This window comes from Kogia breviceps, chromosome 4 (assembly GCF_026419965.1).
Source record: "Kogia breviceps isolate mKogBre1 chromosome 4, mKogBre1 haplotype 1, whole genome shotgun sequence".
In the NCBI taxonomy this organism is placed as follows: domain Eukaryota; kingdom Metazoa; phylum Chordata; class Mammalia; order Artiodactyla; family Physeteridae; genus Kogia; species Kogia breviceps.
This window is the reverse complement of record NC_081313.1, coordinates 29,315,304-29,335,131: the sequence shown is the minus strand read 5'-3', so window position 1 is coordinate 29,335,131 and position 19,828 is coordinate 29,315,304. Positions and strand designations below refer to the sequence as shown.

Below are 19,828 nucleotides of genomic sequence, written 5' to 3'. Positions count from 1 at the left end.
GTAAGATTAAGTGAAGCATCTTGCATGTTTACAGATGGCAAAACAAAAGTGCAGGAATACTCACACAGTCTGGGATGACATCTCAACTAGGCTCGTACAGACCACAAAAGCAGAAGGGCTATCACAGCTCAGGTATATCACAGCTTCATAAGAAAAGAAGCTGTAAAACAGGCATTTAACTAAGCCAAGAGGGAGACTTTCTTAGAGGAAAAAACATGAGATTTGGAGTTAGCTCTCATGTGTTTCAGTCCCAGATCTCTAAGTACTAGCTGTGTGACCTTGCACACATCTTGTAATTCTGGAGCCTTCGTTGTCTCATGATCCAAGGGTTTAATAACTTACCTCTTGAGGATTGTATCATGTAGTAAGAGCTGCGGTTTACCAAGCATTTCTCATATGCCAGGTGCTGTGCTTAGCATTTTATCTATATTACCTCGCTAAATCCTTACAACTTTGTGAAGTATGTCTTACTATTCCCATTTTACAGATGAGTAAATGTGGCCTCAGAGGGATCAAATGATCTGCCCTAGCTCACAAAGTTAGTGAATTGAAGAGATGGAATTTGAATCCAGTCTCGTTTTTGCCAAAGTTTAGGTTTATAAAACCTTGCATTCTGGCTCCTGGTAGTCACCAAAGATTAATATATTTAAACATGTTTTATGATAGATGAGGTATGATACAAATATACGTCTTCACATTACACATGTGCATAAAAGAAGCATCATGGGAGATCAGCAAGGTCTACCTTTTAGGTCATATAAAGTTAAACATTTCAAAAGGCAAAAGGTTAAAGACTAGTCATGACATGCATAAGCATGTCATATGGTACTGTTTTAAGAAGAAAGAAAAAGAAATAATTCAAAGAGTCATGTTTTGACACTGAAACAATAGTAAAATTTAATGGAGTATGCTGTGTTGGCTGTTGAAAAAGGTCTCTTGGAAAACAAGAAGGTCTTCAAGAAACCATTCAACTCACTGATCATCCCCAAATATAAAGCACGCTGCACATGATGACCAGGTCTTTTGGGATACATTACAGAGCACTCTCAAAAATATAAAGCCAGTTTCTTCCTTCATCACTGTATTTTGATCTGCAGAGTGCTTTTGCCAGATGTTCTGTATCAAATGACTTAAAGTTTTCTGTTTTTTAACATCTGTGAAGTTCCCTATTTATAATGACGTTAGTGAAGTACATGACTTTAAGAAATGAGAAGAATTTTTCTTCAATTGAATTGACACAAATCTCCAGATTCTAAAATGCAAATGAAATCAAGTCACTGGCCATAGCCCACTACCACAAATGACTGGATTATAAACTAAGCAGCATGGCTTGATGTTGAGGTTGGGGTGAGAACGCATTAAACACAGAGTTTTCAGGGGCTTGGTCCGACCTCCAGAAGGGTAGCAAGGTCTGTGTGTGACACAACCTCTAGTTCTGGCTCACATCAGATACTTTAATTATTTTTTATGTCTTGGTTTTTTGAAATTGATCTGTGTCTAGATTGAGACCAATATACAAACCAGTTGAGAAAAGAGTCTAAAGTCTTTGGAACTTACAATGAATGGATCTCTTGAAGACTAGCAGCATAAGAAGCAGATGAGTTCAGAAAATTGGATGGATTAGACAAAGTTCTCAGTGGTATTGGCTGTATTCAGTGGGTTGCGAGATACTTTCCTCCTCTTCTTCTCCAATGTCCTATTCAGAATGTCCCATTCTGAAAATGAGTAATTTCTTTATCAGCATGGTATTTATGAGAAAAGGGATAGCTTCCTTCGTTTTATTCTAATATTGATTCTTTTTTTTCTCAAATGTGTGCTCACATTGAATCAAAACTAAGAAATTCTAGATTTCTTAGAGCAGGCAGTTTATAATTCCATTTCCAACAAAAATTTACAGCAGTTCAAAAAATTCAGAATTGGGTTGAAAAGTGTTTTCTCCTATTCATAGTACACAATTGGTTATAACTTCAGCGGGGACGACAAGGCTGGAATTGTTCCAGCAGGGTCCATTTATCTTGTGTCTCAAGTTCAGCTCGTGCTTTGTGAGTTCAGCCCAGCAATTTCCTATGTAAACTGCCTGTTTCCCTCTGGGGTCTTGGTTATTTTATCTTCAAGTCAGTCAGTACAAAACATCTGATAAAGTAGAATCAAGAGTGTCCCATCATAGTTAATAACGACTCTGTGGCCCTACCACCTCCTTCTTTAAAGACATATTTTTTAATATTTTGGTGGGTAATTTGTTGTTTAGTTCATTTATTTTGCATTTTTACAGAGTTCCTCCATAGATGGCTAGAAATGAGTACAGAATGTCTTATGCCTAGTTCCTTCATGAATTGGCACAGATTCACTTTTCTTCTGGGGCAACAATTTGTCATTTCTTAAAACTATCTTAAAATATTTTAACATAGATTTGAGGGGTTTTTTTAAAAATCAAGATTGTGATTCAGACCCTCTACATCTCCTCTTCCTGGGTCTCCTGCCATGATTTATCTTTTTTTTCTACAGAAGATGTCATTTTTTATAGATGAGACTAGATGTTTTAAATTCCTGTTGAAAAATCTTTGAACTATGACAAATGCTTTTGATGTAGTTTATGCTTTCAGGCTAAATTTTTGCTTTGCAGAAATAAACATTTTAACTGACATCTAATAATCCCAAGCAAAGATATTTTCTAAAAAAATTTCCATTACTCAGATTTCAGACATATTATTAAAACAGAAGACTCCTTGCATCAGAGAGGAAATCACTGTTTTAAGCAGAATATCTGAATGACTGATTCAATATCAGTATCGATATTTCAATATCCTAACTACAGGTATTTCTTTTTAGGTCTTCAGAGTAGCCCTTGACTTCACCTTACACTGAATCACAATAATCATAGTGTGTGGTTTGAGTTGTAATTATTTTCTCGTTAACTGTCAGGTTACTCAGAATGTCTGGAGGTTTAGTCATTAACTCCAAGGGTCTCCACTGCCGTCTTCCTAGATTTGGTCTCAGTGGGCAGACACCTGGAGGTGCTCCATAGGACCAGTCTTCAAACACGTATACAGACCACCTGGGGATCTTGTAAAATGCAGATTCTGATGCAGTAGGTCTGGGGTGAGGCTTGAGAGCCTGCATTTCTAACAAGTCCCTGGTCAATGCTGCTAGTCTGTCTGGACCACACTTTGAGGGGCAAGGATCTCTAAAACTATCAATGGGCCGTGGGCCTGAATTCAGAAACTTCCTGATGTTAAAAAAGAAAAAGAAAGATAGGAGTAAAACAAGGAAAAGTGAGAAGAAAACCAGGGGTAAGAATAAGGTTATGAGTGAAAGGAAAAAGAAAGACCTTTGAGGAACAATTAAGAAATTTCCCCAGAGCTAACAGGGTAGCTAGGTGATGGCAATGACATAGGACTGGAAGGGAGGAGGGAAGGGAAGCTAACTTTTATTGAGTGTCTTCTGTGCAGCCTGTGCTCTGACATATTGCCATGTGTTTAGGCATGTATATGTAAATGTATATATATAGATGTATATATCTGTATATATATGGAGGATGGATCGATAGAGAGATAGATATTCTGCCTTGTTCCAAAAAGGTTTGAAGAAGCTGTACCAGGTGCTCTTACATGCACACATTCCTTCAATCCTCATAACAACCCTTTTAAAATATGTATCGAGAAAGATGAGAAAGTTAAGCCTTGCAGTAATTTTTTTTTAAGGCACAGGTCTAGGATTATCTAACTTCAGAGCTCCCAAATCCATGCTTTGACCAGTCAGAGAACCAGACACGAGTGAAAGAGGTGAAGAGGACGGTTTTGGAGCGTGAGAAGAAATGAGAAAAGAGGACGTGGCAGAGACACATGGTAAAATCCAGGAAGAAAGGGAGAGGAAAATGCAGGGCATGCCAGGGCTGCAGTCCAAGTGGATAATTCCAGTCCTGGTAGCAATTAGAGGCGACCCATTTGGCAGTGTCCACTCCTCTGCAGGGGGGTTGCTGCCACCATCTTTCCTGCCAAGAGTGTTTCCACAACCTTCGTGGCCCTGGTTGGAGTAGCCTGGTTCTATCCAGTGTGGAGAACTCAGTTTTCACCTTAATCACCCTAAACTACCAAGCAGGATGAAGCAGTCTGCCAGACTCTCTGTGGGAGAAGCCATGTAGCAGAAACTTGGGACCCCTAGAGCTTCCTGCCCCCATGCCCATTGGGACTTCATTCTCAGTCTCTTCCTCCTCTTCCGGATCTGCTTTTGGCTCAGTAGATACTCTTAAACCTCCTCCTCTGAGATGACTGAAAATCCTCCAGTTACTTTCCTACATGAAACAGGTTTGTCAGAGACTGAGTGCCAATAAAATATATTGAAAACAAAAAGGTAGGAACAAGACCTTACAACTCACCCAAAATTTTGGGGGAAAATTATGGTACATATTAGAATAGGGAGAAAATAAGTGTGTATTTACTGTTAACACTGACCATTACACTACCTTAGAATCCTGAAGAACAAAGCTCTTACATGATGCATAATGTTCTAGCTGAATTCTTGTCTGGAGATGTGAAGGAGTATTTTGAATGAAGGTGAAGGACGAGAACATAAAATGCCTTTCAGCAGATTAGACGGCATTATAAAGAGCAGATCTTTAGTTATTCAGAAGCGTGTTATTGCACTCTGAATTCAGTGAATCCATCTTGCTCACACATCTATTTTCATATATCTCTAAGCAAAGAACAGGTAGGCCAAAGAAATAAGATACTGGGTGCTTGTTAAGCAGTATAATTCAATAAGAAGTCTGTCTTTGTCCAGGAGCGTGAGAATTGTCCTTTGATCATGAGTGTCTGACACTATGGTAGAAAAGAAATTATTTTCAAATTTTGCTTTTATTTTTTCAAAGTTATGTATATTCATGTGGTTTAAGGGATCAAATGGTCCTACAAGACTCTTCTGGAAAAAAGTAGCAATCTCCTCCTAGCCCCTTCCTCTGCTTTCTTTTTTCTTGGTCCCCAGAGGTAACAACAGCATCCAACTCATAGCTGTTTTTTTTGTATTAACCTCCATATAACCAAATACCAGGCACTTAGGGCTACTTCTTTATATTTATGTTTAAGTGCTACTGGTTTGCAACTATGGAAGAATTTAGGTCCTTTATACAGATTTTTCTGACCCCTTCAACCCACTACCACCATACACATGAATGCTTTCCATTCCCCCATCTTCCCCAAATCATTGCATCAGAAGTCTGATTAGATCAAGATTCAGTATTCACATCGTCATGATTATGTAATATATTTTGATTACTATTTTTATTACTTTTGTTTTCCTGCCCAACCTTTTGTTTTCTCTGGATTTAATAATTGTGTCCTATTTTTGTTTTGTTTTGTTTTCTTAATTCTCTATGTACTAGTTACCAGTCAACCCCCAAAGTCTCTTCCAGTTATCTAAATATGCTTTCAAAATATTCAGTTACTTGAGATATTCAACAGTTTTTAGTTTGATCCTTTTGGAGACTTCTTTCCTGGAGTCTCCTCAGGGACCTCCCCCATTGTGGACTGGTTATTCTCTGCAATTGGTGTACTGCTATCCTTCTGGGCTATCCTCTCACCAACATCCTGGAGGCTGCCTTCACCTCTAGAGTTCACCGCACATTGTTCACATTGTTCACCTTCACAACTAGAGTCGGTGCCCCTATTTCTTGGCTACTTAGTTTACTAGCTCTTTTGGTAGAGCACTTCCTTTAGAAGCATCCTGAGAATGGGTGCATGTGGTACATACTTTGAGAGCTTACAGTTGGAAATGTTTTTATCATGTCTTTACACTTAATCGGTACATTATATTAGCACATAATTCTAGACTTGAAATCATTTCCTTTCAGAGTGTTAAAAGCATTGATCCTTTGATTTCTAACTTACAGGATTGTTGTTGTGAAACCTAAAGCCATTCTGATACCTGACCCTTCATATGTGACTTTTTTTTTACTGCCTTCTCCATGCCAATAGGACCTTTTCTTAGTGGTGTTCTAAGATTTCATGATGTGCATTGGTACGGTTCTATTTTCATGTATTGTTCTGAGTATTGGATTGGCTCTTTCAAACTGGAAACATATGTCTTTCGATTTGGGGAATTTTAATGATCTATTTGTTGATAATTTCTAGCCCTCTTTTTCCTGTATTCTCTTTCTCTATAGCTTCTATTAGTCAGGCATTGAAGTGACTCTTGGACTGATCATCTGAGTTTTCTTATCTCTTCTCACATTTTTCATTTATGTTCTTTTGCTCTGCTATGTGAACTATTTACTCAGTTTTATTCTCTAAATCTTCTGTTGACTTTTTTTTTTTTTTTTTTTTGCGGTACTTGGGCCTCTCACTGTTGTGGCCTCTCCCGTTGTGGAGCACAGGCTCTGGACGCGCAGTCTCAGTGGCCATGGCTCACGGGCCCAGCCGCTCCGCGGCATGCTGGATCCTCCCAGACCAGGGCACGAACCCGTATCCCCTGAATCGGCAGGCGGACTCTCAACTACTGCGCCACCAGGGAAGCCCCTATTGATGTTTTTAAGTCAACATTGATTCTACTACCATATTTTAAAGTCTAAATTTCTAAAAGCTTATTCTTGGTCTGTGTTGCTCTTTTTAAAAAATAGTATTCTGCTTTTGCTTCATGGATGTTTCATATTTGTGAGGATATTAATTATATACATATTAGATATATAATTATAAAATATATATGTATGAAAATAAATTATTTGTATATAATTTAAGAAAATATATATTAAACTCTCTGCACAGTCTTTTCCCTCCAGTTTACTTTCCTTCTGTTTACTCATTCAATCACTGAATTGTATGTCTGGTGACTCTTGATTGCCTGCTTATATTTAAGAAAGGGGCACTCACTAAAAAGCTCATTGGCATCTATGTGCACTTGCACTGGGGACTCATCACGTGGCTTGACCATTCACTGAGAAATCTGTTTGCCAATATCTTTTGTTCTTTTCTTTCGGGTTGGTCAGACTCTCCAGAGAAAAATCTTATAATTTCCTGCCTGGAGGAAATAAACGTGGCTGCCAGCATTCTGTGAACTGAGTAGAGAGTGCTCAGACAGAACCTCAATATTTTGTATGCGTGGTAGGCAGTATAACAGCTCCCTAAAGATGTCTGTATCCTAATGCTCAGAACCTGTAAATACGTACCTTATGTGGCAAAAGAAACCCAGTAGATGTGGTTAAGTTAAGGATCTTGAGATGGGAAGATTATCTTAGATAATCCAACTTCATCTTCAGCCTCATCTTATACCACTGTCCTCTCTCTCTTACCTTGCAAAGTTACTTGTATACAGTCACCCCTCAATACATATTTGTTGAATAAGTGGATTGATCAACAAATATATTAGAAAGAAGAAAGGATACACTTTAAAATATATCATTTTAAGGACCATGATCTTATTTTCAAGTTTTCCTACTGGGTCAGGTTAGAAAACTGCTATGAACCCAATGGCTTGATAAATGTTTACTTTTGACTTTGTCTTTGGAGCCCAAGGACTGGTTTGAGAAAGGGAGAGAGAATCTAGATGGAAGAGGAGGTAAGGAGGTCATCTGTTTTCCAGCTAATGAGCTGGGCAGTGTCAGGGAGAGGAGGTGGCTGCACTGAGGCTAATATACCTTCAATCAGACAATGTATATCTGGATTCTAGCACAGTGGCTGGCACAAAAAGATACTCAATAAATATTTGTTGAATTATATTTTTGAATTATGGCCTTCCTATTTTACCACATGCCCTCCAAGCTACAAGTAACTAACCCTTTATGATTTCCTACTTAATGCTGCCATTGAAGATCACTTTTGCCCGTTTTTAGCTCTATGTTTTGATAGAGAAAAGTCAACATGCTATTTGTCTATGGTTAGGTCAAGTCATACTATTTTAAGGACAACTATCCTAAGTCCAATTTAGAAGAGGCCCATTTATTATTCCACTTCATAAGTATTCCACTGCACATTCACAAAGACTATGTCCTTTCAAAGTCATTAGAGATCTCATTTCTTAAATCTAATGTAATTGCTGAAAAAGGAGCTTGTTCTAAGAAAGAACGAAGAATCAAGCTACAGTTTAATATGGATGGCAATGCCAATATGTTGTTGAGCATTTTCTGCTGTGGTTCACTTGGCTCCAAGGGCAGACTTGCATAAAAAAATGAAGCTTATCTTGCTGGACCGAAAGAAGGTACCCAAGTTCACAGGGGCCCAGGAGCTTGGCAAAGGGTGGTCTGGCAGAGTTTTGACACACTATTATGGGATAAGATTGTGGGTAATTGGAAAACCCCTTTCTGGCATATAAAAGATGTAATTATGTGGTAGTTCCTTGAAATTCTTCAGCTAGACGTTTATTTATTCAGCCAGTGATGGCAAATTACCTCAGTTTCTATGCCAGCATGATACATCAGTAATGGCTGCTAGAAGACTATAATGATAAAAGTTCTGAGGTAATATTGGGGCTCATCAAGAAACTGTTGTCATAGATTAGCAAGGTCAGCTATGAGTTTTGGAATAGGGATTGGTGTCACGTCACATATTTAATATCCTTTCAGGCTTTTTTTTGGTCTTGTTAAAATCTAAGTAATTATATCTAAAAATCCATATAATTTTCACATAATTTCTGTAAAGTAAGTACTGTTATAGTCTTCATTTTTTTTTTCGGATGAAGAAACTTAAGGTACAGACATATTTTATTTTTTTTATTTTTTATTTTTATTTTTTTATTTTTTTTTTTGCGGTATGCGGGCCTCTCACTGTTGTGGCCTCTCCCGTTGCGGGGCACAGGCTCCGGACGCACAGGCCTAGCGGCCATGGCTCACGGGCTTAGTCGCTCCGCGGCATGTGGGATCTTCCCAGACCAGGGCACGAACCCGTGTCTCCTGCATCGGCAGGCGGATTCTCAACCACTGCGCCACCAGGGAAGCCCAGGTACAGACATATTGTTTCCGAAAGTATATTGCCAATTAGCGGTGGAACTTCTATTTGAACACATGCCTCCCTAACTCCAGAGCCCCTCCAAGCTTTTAACAACCATATAATCTTCCCTAAGAATTCTAGAGTGCTGATATTTAATGCTGTTATCACTCATTTATACCCTAGAGTGAATGAGTTCCTTTCTATCCTTACCTAAGATAGGAAAATATAAAAGATTAATAAGGTTGGCAGGGCTGAAGACAAACTACCTACTTTACAATACTGTTTAAGACTGATTTTTAGTCTAAATATTGAAAACATGACTTAGTATATGACTAGTGAAGGAAATATGAATTATTCCTGGATCATTTAAGTACATCTGTACCATTTATATTTTGAGATCCAAACCAAGTAGAAGTATTACTCTCAGATGAGATTTTTCATCCTTTGAAATGTTTTATTCTAAAAGTAAGGATGTTGGGCTTCCCTGGTGGTGCAGGGGTTGACAGTCCGCCTGCCGATGCAGGGGATACGGGTTCGTGCCCCGGTCCGGGAAGATCCCACATGCCGCGGAGCGGCTGGGCCCATGGGCCATGGCCGCTGAGCCTGCGCGTCCGGAGCCTGGGCTCTGCAACAGGAGAGGCCACAACAGTGAGAGGCCCACGTACGTCCAAAAAAATAAATAAATAAAATAAAAGTAAGGATGTTAATCACTATGTCACAATGAGTTTCCAAAGGCAGGTAATTGTACTTTGTTTTCCTTAAACACGTAAAGGTTGTTCTTTTAATGGGATGATCTCTCTATTTATGGAAACATATTACTATCACTTTCCCCCAATATTTATTTCTCTAATTAATTGTTAAAAATCATTTGTAAATATGTGATTTACAGCATTCATGTAAAACAGTTTGGATTTTACCCAAAGGCAGGGAAAAATACAAAACCAAAAAATCTTCAAATATTTGTAGTTGGTGTTAGAAATGTCAGAGTACTGTTTGACTTCTTGCATGTTCTTTTACTTTTACAGAAAAATCTGTCATTGCTCAACCAACATTTGTTTTTGAAAAGAGAAAACAAACTTTTAAGGTAAGATCAAGTTACTTTGTCTGATTTTTTTTTTAAGGTATTTATTTATTTTGGCTGCATTGGGTCTTCTTTGCTGTGTGTGGGCTTTCTCTAGTTGCGGTGAGCAGGGCCTACTCTTCGTTGCAGTGCTTGGGCTTCTCATTGCGGTGGCTTCTCTTGTTGAGGAGCACCGGCTCTAGGCATGCGGGCTTCAGTAGTTGCAGCACGTTGGCTCAGTAGTTGTGGCTCACAGGATATAAGCGCAGGCTCAGTAGTTATGGTGCACAGGCTTAGTTGCTCCGCAGCATGTGGGATCCTCATGGATCAGGGATTGAACGCGTGTCCCTTGCATTGGCAGGCGGATTCTTAACCACTGCACCACCAGGAAAGTCCCTCTTTGATTTTTTTTTTTTTTTTTTTTTCCGGTACGCGGGCCTCTCACCGCTGTGGCCTCTCCCGTTGCGGAGCACTGGCTCCGGACGCACAGGCTCAGCGGCCATGGCTCACGGGCCCAGCCGCTCCGCGGCACGTGGGATCTTCCCGGACTGGGGCACGAACCCGCGTCCCCTGCATCGGCAGGCGGACTCTCAACCACCGCGCCGCCAGGGAAGCCCCCTCTTTGATTTTTACTTTGACAAGATTGTATTTCGAGAAGCTAGCTATACTAAATGATATCACTGCTGCATAAATTTATCCTCTGTTCTTCACTTAGAGGAGTAGTAACTCCAGAATATTTACATCGTAGGGATTTACTGACAGCAATGTGGCTGAAATGGGAAGCCAGAGGCCTTATCTTGAAACTATGGATAACATGCCATTTTTACCAAATTACCTGGGGTTTTTTTTGGAGTGACTGGGAAAGGGGAGGGGCTGAAAGAGATTAGGAGGGCTAAGGCTCATCTTGCATTCCCCACCACTGACCTAGCTTAAAACTGGATATAAAATAAGTTCTCAACTGCAATATATGACTCAAAAGAAATCTAAAGGACTCTATTTGCTTTTTCAGCATCATACTAAAATCACTTGCTTTGAAAGACAAACGATAGCATTAGTAGCATTCTCACTTTAGCTTTCTTGTTATTCATTCTTACTTATGGAGGTAATTTACCCTACTACCCACAAAACTAACTAAAGAAAAACTCAACTCCTAGTGAGTAAAGGTGAGCAGCTTTTCCTAGCCTAGCTGAATAGACCTGGCTTCTGAGAATTCTCTTATAAAGTGACAGGGTGAAAGTCTGATTTGAAAACAGCAAACACTCAGCTCTCACTGGTAGCTTTGTTTCCTTCCAGAGACCTGCAGAAGACACCGTGTATGAAGCAGCAGAACATGGTAATGATTTGTATCCTGTATTTCAAAAGCAATCTTTATACAAAGAGATAAGTAGGCACAAGCATTTTGGCATGTGGCACAGACAATGTAAAATCGAACGTTTTTTCTTGTTTTTAAGCATGCAAGTAGACTGGCTCTTGTTTTGAAAGATGACATGCAGGTCTTTGACAACACTGATGTTAACAACGCTAAAATCCCATGATTCTCCACTGCCTGTACTTCAACCTTCCAAAAGCATTCTCTATACAATCTCAGAATTTGTACGCAACTTCTTGCCAAAACCACCTGTTTCTAATTGTTTCATAGTAGGATGATATGCCTATCGGTTTATAATCACCAAGTTATTAACCCCAATATCTAACACTGTGCTTCAGGAATTAACAGATTGTCAAACGATGATATATTTAGAGAAAAGGAAATTTTGTTTCTCCTCTCATATCATGGATTGAGGCTAATTTGTTACTGCAATCAGTTTTACCCTTCACATTGAATTTCTTACAGAATGTAATGATTCTTCAAGAAAGCGTGTTCGGTCTTCATCTTTTACTTTGCATACTACAAATTCTCAATCCCCAGGAGGTAGGTATAGCCTTGACTGTTGAGTGTTCACTGTTATGTTTACTCTGAGTGTGATAGTACTAAGGGACTTTTCAAACAGGTAATGTTTAAAAATCTACCCATTGGGGCTTCCCTGGTGGTGCAGTGGTTGAGAGTCTGCCTGCCGATGGAGGGGACACGGGTTCGTGCCCCGGTCCGGGAGGATCCCACATGCCGCAGAGCGGCTGGGCCCGTGAGCCGTGGCCGCTGAGCCTGCACGTCCGGAGCCTGTGCTCCGCAACGGGAGAGGCCACAGCAGTGAGAGGTCCGCGTACCGCAAAAAAAAAAGAAACAAAAAATCTACCCATTGATAGTGTTTATAATATATTGTTGTATGAAAATAGCAGTCTATAAATGAGTTGCACAGTGAGTTATTATTTTAAAATTCAATTAATCAACATTGGAAAAAAGACTGAAAGGATATAAACCACAGTGTTGGCAATGGTTGTCTTAGGTAATGGGATTACAAGTGATTTGGTTCCCCTGTCCACCCCCACCTCCACCCCCCACTCCGACCTTTGTATTTTGCTGTGTTCACAAAGTTTCTGCATTAAGCATGTATTAGCTTTACAATTAGGAGAAACTGCTATTTCCTCCTAAGTAAACATCTACTTAAATAAACAGATGTCTGCTTTTAAAAAAACACTTTATTCTAAGAACTTTATCATATGCTGTGTTTTGAATAAACCATGAACTTAGTTTGCCTCTCTCCTACACTCAAAGCACTCTGGTGACTCCTTTTATGATAGATCACACTGCCCTCTGCTGCGTCATACAGCTATTTATGTATATGTCTGTCTCCTCCACTGAGAGTTCCTTGAGGTCATCTTCATGCCTGATAGAGTGTCTAACACATGATGACCATGTTAAATATTTACTGAATTGATGTAATTCTCACCAGAGGCACTCTTTGTTTTTAATTGATAAAAATACAAAGATGTTTCTAATCTGGTGATAAAGAAAATTTTCCAAAACAGCAAAAATCCAAATCAAAAGAAAAACAAAACCCACTTCCTTATTGACTCCAGTTTGCAATCTGCTTTTAGCATCAACCTTGTCCCAGAAGCGACTAAGATCGTCATCCTTCACGGATCTCCCGACCTTCCCCCCTTCTGGGCCAGGTAATAAAGAACTTCTTAGAACCTCAAGCCTGACACTCTGACTTTTCAAAATCCATTCTTATTCATGATGAGCTTTCTTTTTCGGCTACTATAAAACTCTGACATTCTAGTGGCAAATAAAATAGGGGCCTTAGCAAAGTATGCATGGAAGAATACCTTCTAAATTCTAGCCCCACAAATCTAGACAGTGTATCTGTTTATCTTTGGTAGAAAGTTTAAGCTTGATTACGGTTTTTAGGATTTCATGTTTATGATAGCATTATTTTATGTAAGGTAGCCCTATAAAACATAGTAATTTGCTTTATTTTCCTTATTATTGTCCATCTGTATAGTTTATATGTAGTACTCAAAATATATAACTATGTGTAGATTCTCAAAGTTTATGCTTTACATTTATATTCTAAAGTTTAGAATATGATTCCTTTTGAATTTTTCACTAATTAAAACATTACCTCTTTTTATTTGAAATTTGTAATACTTTGCTAAGTAAAACTATTTTATCATAATAAAATATTGGAAATGGTTGAAACATGCTCTACATCAAGATTATGATTTGTATTCTTGTATATTTTTGTTTCTACTGAAGAACGACTGCCTTTTCCGAGTTAAGCTTACCACAAGAAACAGAAAATACAAGCTATTCACTTCCTTTTAGCGGATTCTACCCAGGAACCACAGAGTTTTCAAACTAATGAATTTATATTCTTATTAACAATTCCAAGCATGACTGAGCAACAATATCGTCAGACACCTTTCACATACAGAAAAGACAGGTTCTAGTTCAATAAGCCCCACCTATATCTGCCTGACAAGTTACAGACATTAAGAGGAATAGGGGTCTTAAGCCCAGAGGATTTGTTTTATTGTATTTGTGCATAAAGGGATGGCTTTAAATTATCTGGATAACGGTTTCTGGATAATTCATTTTCTAAAAATCAGACACACATACAAAAAGAATGAATTAAAAAAACACTGATATTTCCAAGCACATCCCACTTTATGTTGTGCAGAATCTTGGCGCTGTTGGAATGGAGACAAATAGTACAATTTTAAATGGCCCATTCAGTGTTACTTTTTAATAATAAAGATCATAAAAACCATGTAATTGAACTTTGAATTAGAGAAGCTATTCTACCCCAACATTTATAATATTTCAAAGAAGCAATCCTTGTTCTTTTCTCATCTCCTTTAGTCTAAAACTCAAAGGTTGCTATCTCTGCGATTTGCAACCAAGAGGTGATCTCTTTGAGATGTGTAGTACAGACACACCTCAATTTACTGAACTTCACAGATACCGCATTTTTTACAAATTGAAAGTTTCTGGCAACCATACCTCAAGGAAGTCTATGGGTGCCACTTTTCCAACAGCATTTACTTGCCTTGTGTCTCTGTGTCATATTTTGGTAATTCTCACAATATTTCAAACATTTTCATTATTATTATACGTGTTATGGTGATCTGTGATCAGTGATCTTAGATGTTACTACTGAACTAGTAATTTGGGGGGGTCACTTAAACCACGACCATATAAGTTATGATGGCCAACTTAATAAATGTGTATGTTGACTGCTCCACCAACCAGCCCACTCCCCCATCCCTCTCCCTCTTCTCAGGTCTCCCTATTCCCTGAGATACAGCAATATTGAAATTAGGCCAGTTAATAACCCTATAGTGGCCTCTAAGTGTTTGAGTGAAAGGAAGAGTCACATGTCTCTCACTTTAAATCAAAAGTTAGAAATGATTAAGTTTAGTGAGAAAGGCATGTCTAAAGCCAAGATAGGCCAAAAACTAGGCCTCCTGTACCAAACAGTTAGCAAATATGTGACTGTGAAGGAAAGTTCCTGAAGGAAGTTGAAAGTGCTACTCCAGTGAACACACGAATGATAAAAAAGTGAAACAGACTTATTGCTGATATGGAGAAAGTTCTAGTGGTCTGGAAAGAAGATCAAACCAGCCACAATGTTCCTTCAAGCCAAAGCTTAATCAACAACAGGGTCCTGACTCTTTTCAGTTCTGTAAAGGCTGAGAGAGTTGAGGAAGCTGCAAAAGAAAAGTCTGAAGCTAGCAGATGTTGGTTCATGAGGTTGAAGGAAAGAAGCCATCTCCATAACATAAATGTGCAAGGTGAAGCATCAAGTGCTGATGTAGAAGCTGCAGCAAGTTATCCAGAAGATCTAGCTCATATCATTAATGAAGGTGGCTACACTAAACAACAGATTTTCAGTGTAGACGAAACAGCCTTATACTGGAAGAAGATGCCATCTAGGACTTTTCATAGCTAGAGAGGAGAAGTCAATGCCTGGCCTCAAGGTTTCAAAGGACAGGCTGACTCTCTTGTTAGGGGCTAATGCAGCTGGAGACTTTAAATAGAAGTCAGTGCTTATTTAGCATTCTGAAAATTTAGGGCCCTTAAGAATTATGATAAATCTACTCTGCCTGTGTTCTATAAATGGAACAAAGCCTGGATGATGGCACACCTGTTTACAACATGGTTTGCTGAATATTTTAAGCCCACTGTTGTGACCTACTGCTCAGAAAAAGATTCCTTTCAAAATATTACTGTTCAGTGACAATATATCTGGTCACTCAAGAGCTCTGACGGAGATGTAAAACAAGATTAATGTCATTCATGCCTGCTAACACAACATCCACTTTTCACCCCATTGATCAAGGAGTCATTTTGACATTCAAGTCTTATTATTTAAGAAGTACATTTTGGGGCTTCCCTGGTGGCGCAGTGGTTGAGAATCCGCCTGCCGATGCAGGGGACACGGGTTCGTGCCCCGATCCGGGAAGATCCCATGCTGCAGAGCGGCTGGGCCCATGAGCCATGGCCGCTGAGCCTGCGCGTCCGGAGCCTGCGCTCCGCAATGGGAGAGGCCACAACAGTGAGAGGCCTGCGTACCACAAAAAAAAAAAAAGAAGTACATTTTGTAAGGCTATAGCTTCCACAGATAGTGAGTGATTCCTCTGATGGATCTGGACAAAGGCATTTGAAAACCTTCTGGAAAGGATTCACCATTCTAGCTGCCATTAAGAACATTTGTAATTCATGGGAAGAGGTCAAAATATCAGCATTCACAGGAGTTTGGAAGAAGTTGATTCTAACCCTCACGGATGACTTTGAGGGGTTCCAGACTTCAGTGGAGGAAATAAGTACACATGTCGTGGAAATAGCAAGAGAACTAGAATTAGATGTGGAGCCTGAAGATGTGGCTGAATTGCTGCAATCTGATGATACAACTTGAACAGATGAGGAGATGCTTCTCACGGATGAGTAAAGAAAGTGGTTTCCTGCTCATCTAGTCCTGGTGAAGATGCTGCAAAGGTTGTTGAAATGACAATAAAGGATTTAGAATAAACTTAGTTGGGGGTTTGAGGGGACTGACTCCAAATTTGAAAGAAGTTCTGTGAGTAGAATGTTATCAAACAGCATTGCATGCTACAGAGAAATCATTCATGAAAGGAAAAGTCAACAGATGCTGCAAACTTCATTGTTGTCTTATGTTAAGACATTGCCACAGTCACCCCAGCTTTCAGCAACCACCAGCCTGATCAGTCAGCAGCCATCGACACTGAGGCAAGACCCTCCCCCAGCCAAAAGATTATGACTCTCTGAAGGCTCACATCATGGTTAGCATTTTTTTTAGCAATAAAGTATTTTTAAATTAAGATACGTATATTGTTTTTCATATAAATAAAGTATTTTTAAATTAAGATACATACATTGCTATTGCACACTTAACAGACTACAGTATAGTGTAAATGTAACTTTTATATGCACTGGGAAACCAAAGAATTTGTGTGACTCACTTTATTGTGATACTCATTTTATTGCAGTGGTCTGGATGCCAATCAGCAATATCTCTTTGGTATGCCTATAATTCTATTATTGCAGCCAAGACCACAGTCTTATCCCATCAACTCACTTCATAGAAGAATGGCCTAGAATAATGGTCATCTTTACTTCTCTCTTCGGGTATCATTAAAGAGTGGGGAAGGGGCAGAATTTGCTAAGCTTTATAACATTCTATAAGAAATATATATTAATGCACACAGATGGTTCACTACCAATTCAGATTTTATAATCTGAAGAATTTCTCTCAGTACTCAGTTTCATGATTCTAAAGAAAACTGTCTATTTCACTTACGACCTAATTTTCACTTATTTTTCTGAGAGTAAAAAGACTAGCGAAACTCATCTTGCCATCACACTTTTTTAGCAGAATCAGTGCTCTCATGAGCACTGCCTACTACTCTGTTAGAGCCAACAGCGACATCTACTGGTAACTTCAGTGCAAGACCGTTAAAAACGTAGAAACTGACAATAAGTTTAAAAATTTTTGTAAACATGTTTTTTACAGTGAAGAAAAACAATGTTTTTATGACATCAACTTTTGTGCAAAGGAATGTTGATGTGAACAGTGCAGAACAAGGTATGTAGCTTCTCTTTATTACAAGAACCTAAGAAGTTTTGTTTTACCATCCATATCTTAATCTCTGTGTGTGTGTATGGTGGTGTGGCGGTTGAGAGACAAAACATGAAGGAAAGCATTTGGGAAGCTAAGTCCCATGATCAAAATGAATAGTTACTGGGTAAAAGGTAGGCAGGAAGAAAGTACTAGGCAGCTCACTGGCTATTTTGACTTTGACTAGTTAACATTAACCCCTCGTTTAATCATGACTTTAGAAAATTAGCATTAAATTAGTAAAAAATAGAGAGGAAAAGTATTTCACTAAAGTTATATTGACGCTTTAATTCTGTTCTTTTGAGGTCCTGTGAAACATTCTGAACATGTTCTAAGACCTGCTATCTTGAAGCCACCTCAAGCTCAAAAGTGTATAAAAGTAAGAAAATCATTTGGGCATGATGTGTTGGAAACCTGCAAGAGTAGAGAAAAAAACAAAAATAAGGTAAGAAAACCTCCTATGGTAGGACTGACCTCAATTCTCCATCCTTCTTTTGGTAGATTATTGTGGGCCCCCATATCAGGAATTAGGGACTTCCTGGCCTTTGTTCTGTTGCTGAAGCAGCTACCAGGCTGGAAAAACAGCTGGACAAGATAGCCAAAAGCCCTCAGTAACCTTATTAACCTTGTCCTCTTAAGCTGGAGGGTTGCTCCTGGGAACAAGTCTTGTGGTATCTCCTAAGCTGTAAAGCTGAGTCCTGTGTAGTGGGGACCCTTGGGGTCTTGTTCTGGTGCATTGATCCCATGTGAGAATAGGGGAGCAATGCGGTGGCACGGGCCAGGAGTCAGATGTCAAAAAAAGGAAAGGGATTTTTTTTTTGTATCTTCAACTGGTGGACATGCTAGTGTGGCTTCCATTCCAGACCCATCTTCCTGGAAACAGGAGCAACGAACTACCTCCACAGTGTAGTTGGGAGGGCTTGGGAAGCCTCTGGAGACAGAAACAAATTCTCTCTTCCAACTGAATCACTTGCTGTGGGCCTTTCTAAGGAGATATTCGTTTTACTCAGGCCATGCAGATATGGGCTTGGGGATATTCCGTTGCTATAGTTCTATCTGTGTCTTCCAGAAGCAGACACTTGAGAGGAAGGGAACACAGGATCAATAGGGTGGAATTTGAGAGTTATTCCATCAGTCATTTGTTTCCAGCTAAACTACTGACCACCTGGTTTTGTTTTTTTTCCCAGACTGAACATGAGGACAGTGACACATGGAAGTGTTAAAATACCAATCATTTAATCAATTCAATGAAAATAATCTGATTGGTACTAATCCTACCTTTACTGCTATCTAACTGTGTTTGCATTCTTAGACAAAGCACCCAACCTTCTCTTTTTTATCAGTGAAGTGAGGGAGTTGAACTTGGTCAGCATTTACCATCATTTTTATATTTCCAAATCTTTTTCTTTGTTAAGACATGATTTCATGAGACCCATTATGAATATTAAAAATCATTTCATCATTTATGCATGATATATGATGTGACTTGTAGGTATAACATTTTAAATTTCAAATCAGTATTTTATTAAACATTTTCACTTAAATATAATCATCACCATATTACATAAATTCTTTACCTATTTAAGGAGTGAAACATGTTTAATTTGTTTTGAAGTATGTAAGAAAAAGTATGATGTGTTGACTAATTTCTAAAATGTTATTACATTGCTTTTGATTTTGGAATGGCATGTTCTATAAATTATAGATTAAAATTTTTATTGCACATTATATCAGAAGTTGATCAATATTTATTTTTGCCATGATTTTTAAAAATCCTGCATTGCATGTATTTAAAATAAAATTTGTAACAAAATAAAAATAAAGCATAAGAAATTTTCAGGCTATTGTTTATAAGCATTTCTTCTTGAATAACTTATTAAGGGCATAAATAGAACTTATTCCTAATAAGTGAAAAGCCTAATTGGATATGCCCATCATTGAATTTTCTCCATTGAATGATGATTTTTGAAGATCTAAAGACAAACTATATATAAGACGCTATGTCAAATGGATAATTAATAAGAACCTGCTGTATAAAAAAATAAAATTTAAAAATTTAAAAAAATGATGCTATGTCAGAATTCTGACAAAATGATATAATTTATAGATCTAGTAAGAATTATCTGTAGGTGAATTTTATAGAATACTTATTTTTATGATCTTTATTTACTTGTATATCAAAATTAGAGCAATTTTCATTCATCCTGTCATTGATTTTGGTCACTTATTGCATATAATTCAAATAATATACGCCTAATAACAACTATCTCAACCAACAGAGTTAAAAACTACCATTTTGGCTGAGATAAATCATCTGAGTGACTGAGTCGTAAGCA

General features: G+C 38.5%; 1 protein-coding gene and 1 long non-coding RNA gene across 7 annotated transcripts in view; one reads left to right on the top strand and one right to left on the bottom strand.

Moving 5' to 3' along the window:
• LOC131755383 (uncharacterized) overlaps positions 1-19,828 on the bottom strand; it is an 89,874-nt gene that overhangs the window by 48,391 nt on the left and 21,655 nt on the right. The window contains exon 3 of the long non-coding RNA XR_010840102.1: positions 1,558-1,715. This is a non-coding gene — a long non-coding RNA (uncharacterized lncRNA). The remainder of the gene's footprint in view (positions 1-1,557; positions 1,716-19,828) is intronic.
• RANBP3L (RAN binding protein 3 like) overlaps positions 1-19,828 on the top strand; it is a 49,883-nt gene that overhangs the window by 13,886 nt on the left and 16,169 nt on the right. For 3 of the 6 annotated variants that reach the window (XR_010840101.1, XM_059061866.2, XM_067030879.1), the window contains 6 exons: positions 9,938-9,996; positions 11,266-11,305; positions 11,807-11,884; positions 12,949-13,023; positions 17,388-17,459; positions 17,798-17,937. Coding sequence is in view for 5 of the 6 variants with exons in the window: in XM_059061866.2 (XP_058917849.1) it covers positions 9,938-9,996; positions 11,266-11,305; positions 11,807-11,884; positions 12,949-13,023; positions 17,388-17,459; positions 17,798-17,937 (464 nt within the window). In the remaining variant the exon portion in view is untranslated. The remainder of the gene's footprint in view (positions 1-9,937; positions 9,997-11,265; positions 11,306-11,806; positions 11,885-12,948; positions 13,024-17,387; positions 17,460-17,797; positions 17,938-19,828) is intronic. The other 3 variants (XM_067030881.1, XM_067030882.1, XM_067030880.1) reach the window with 2 other exon arrangements.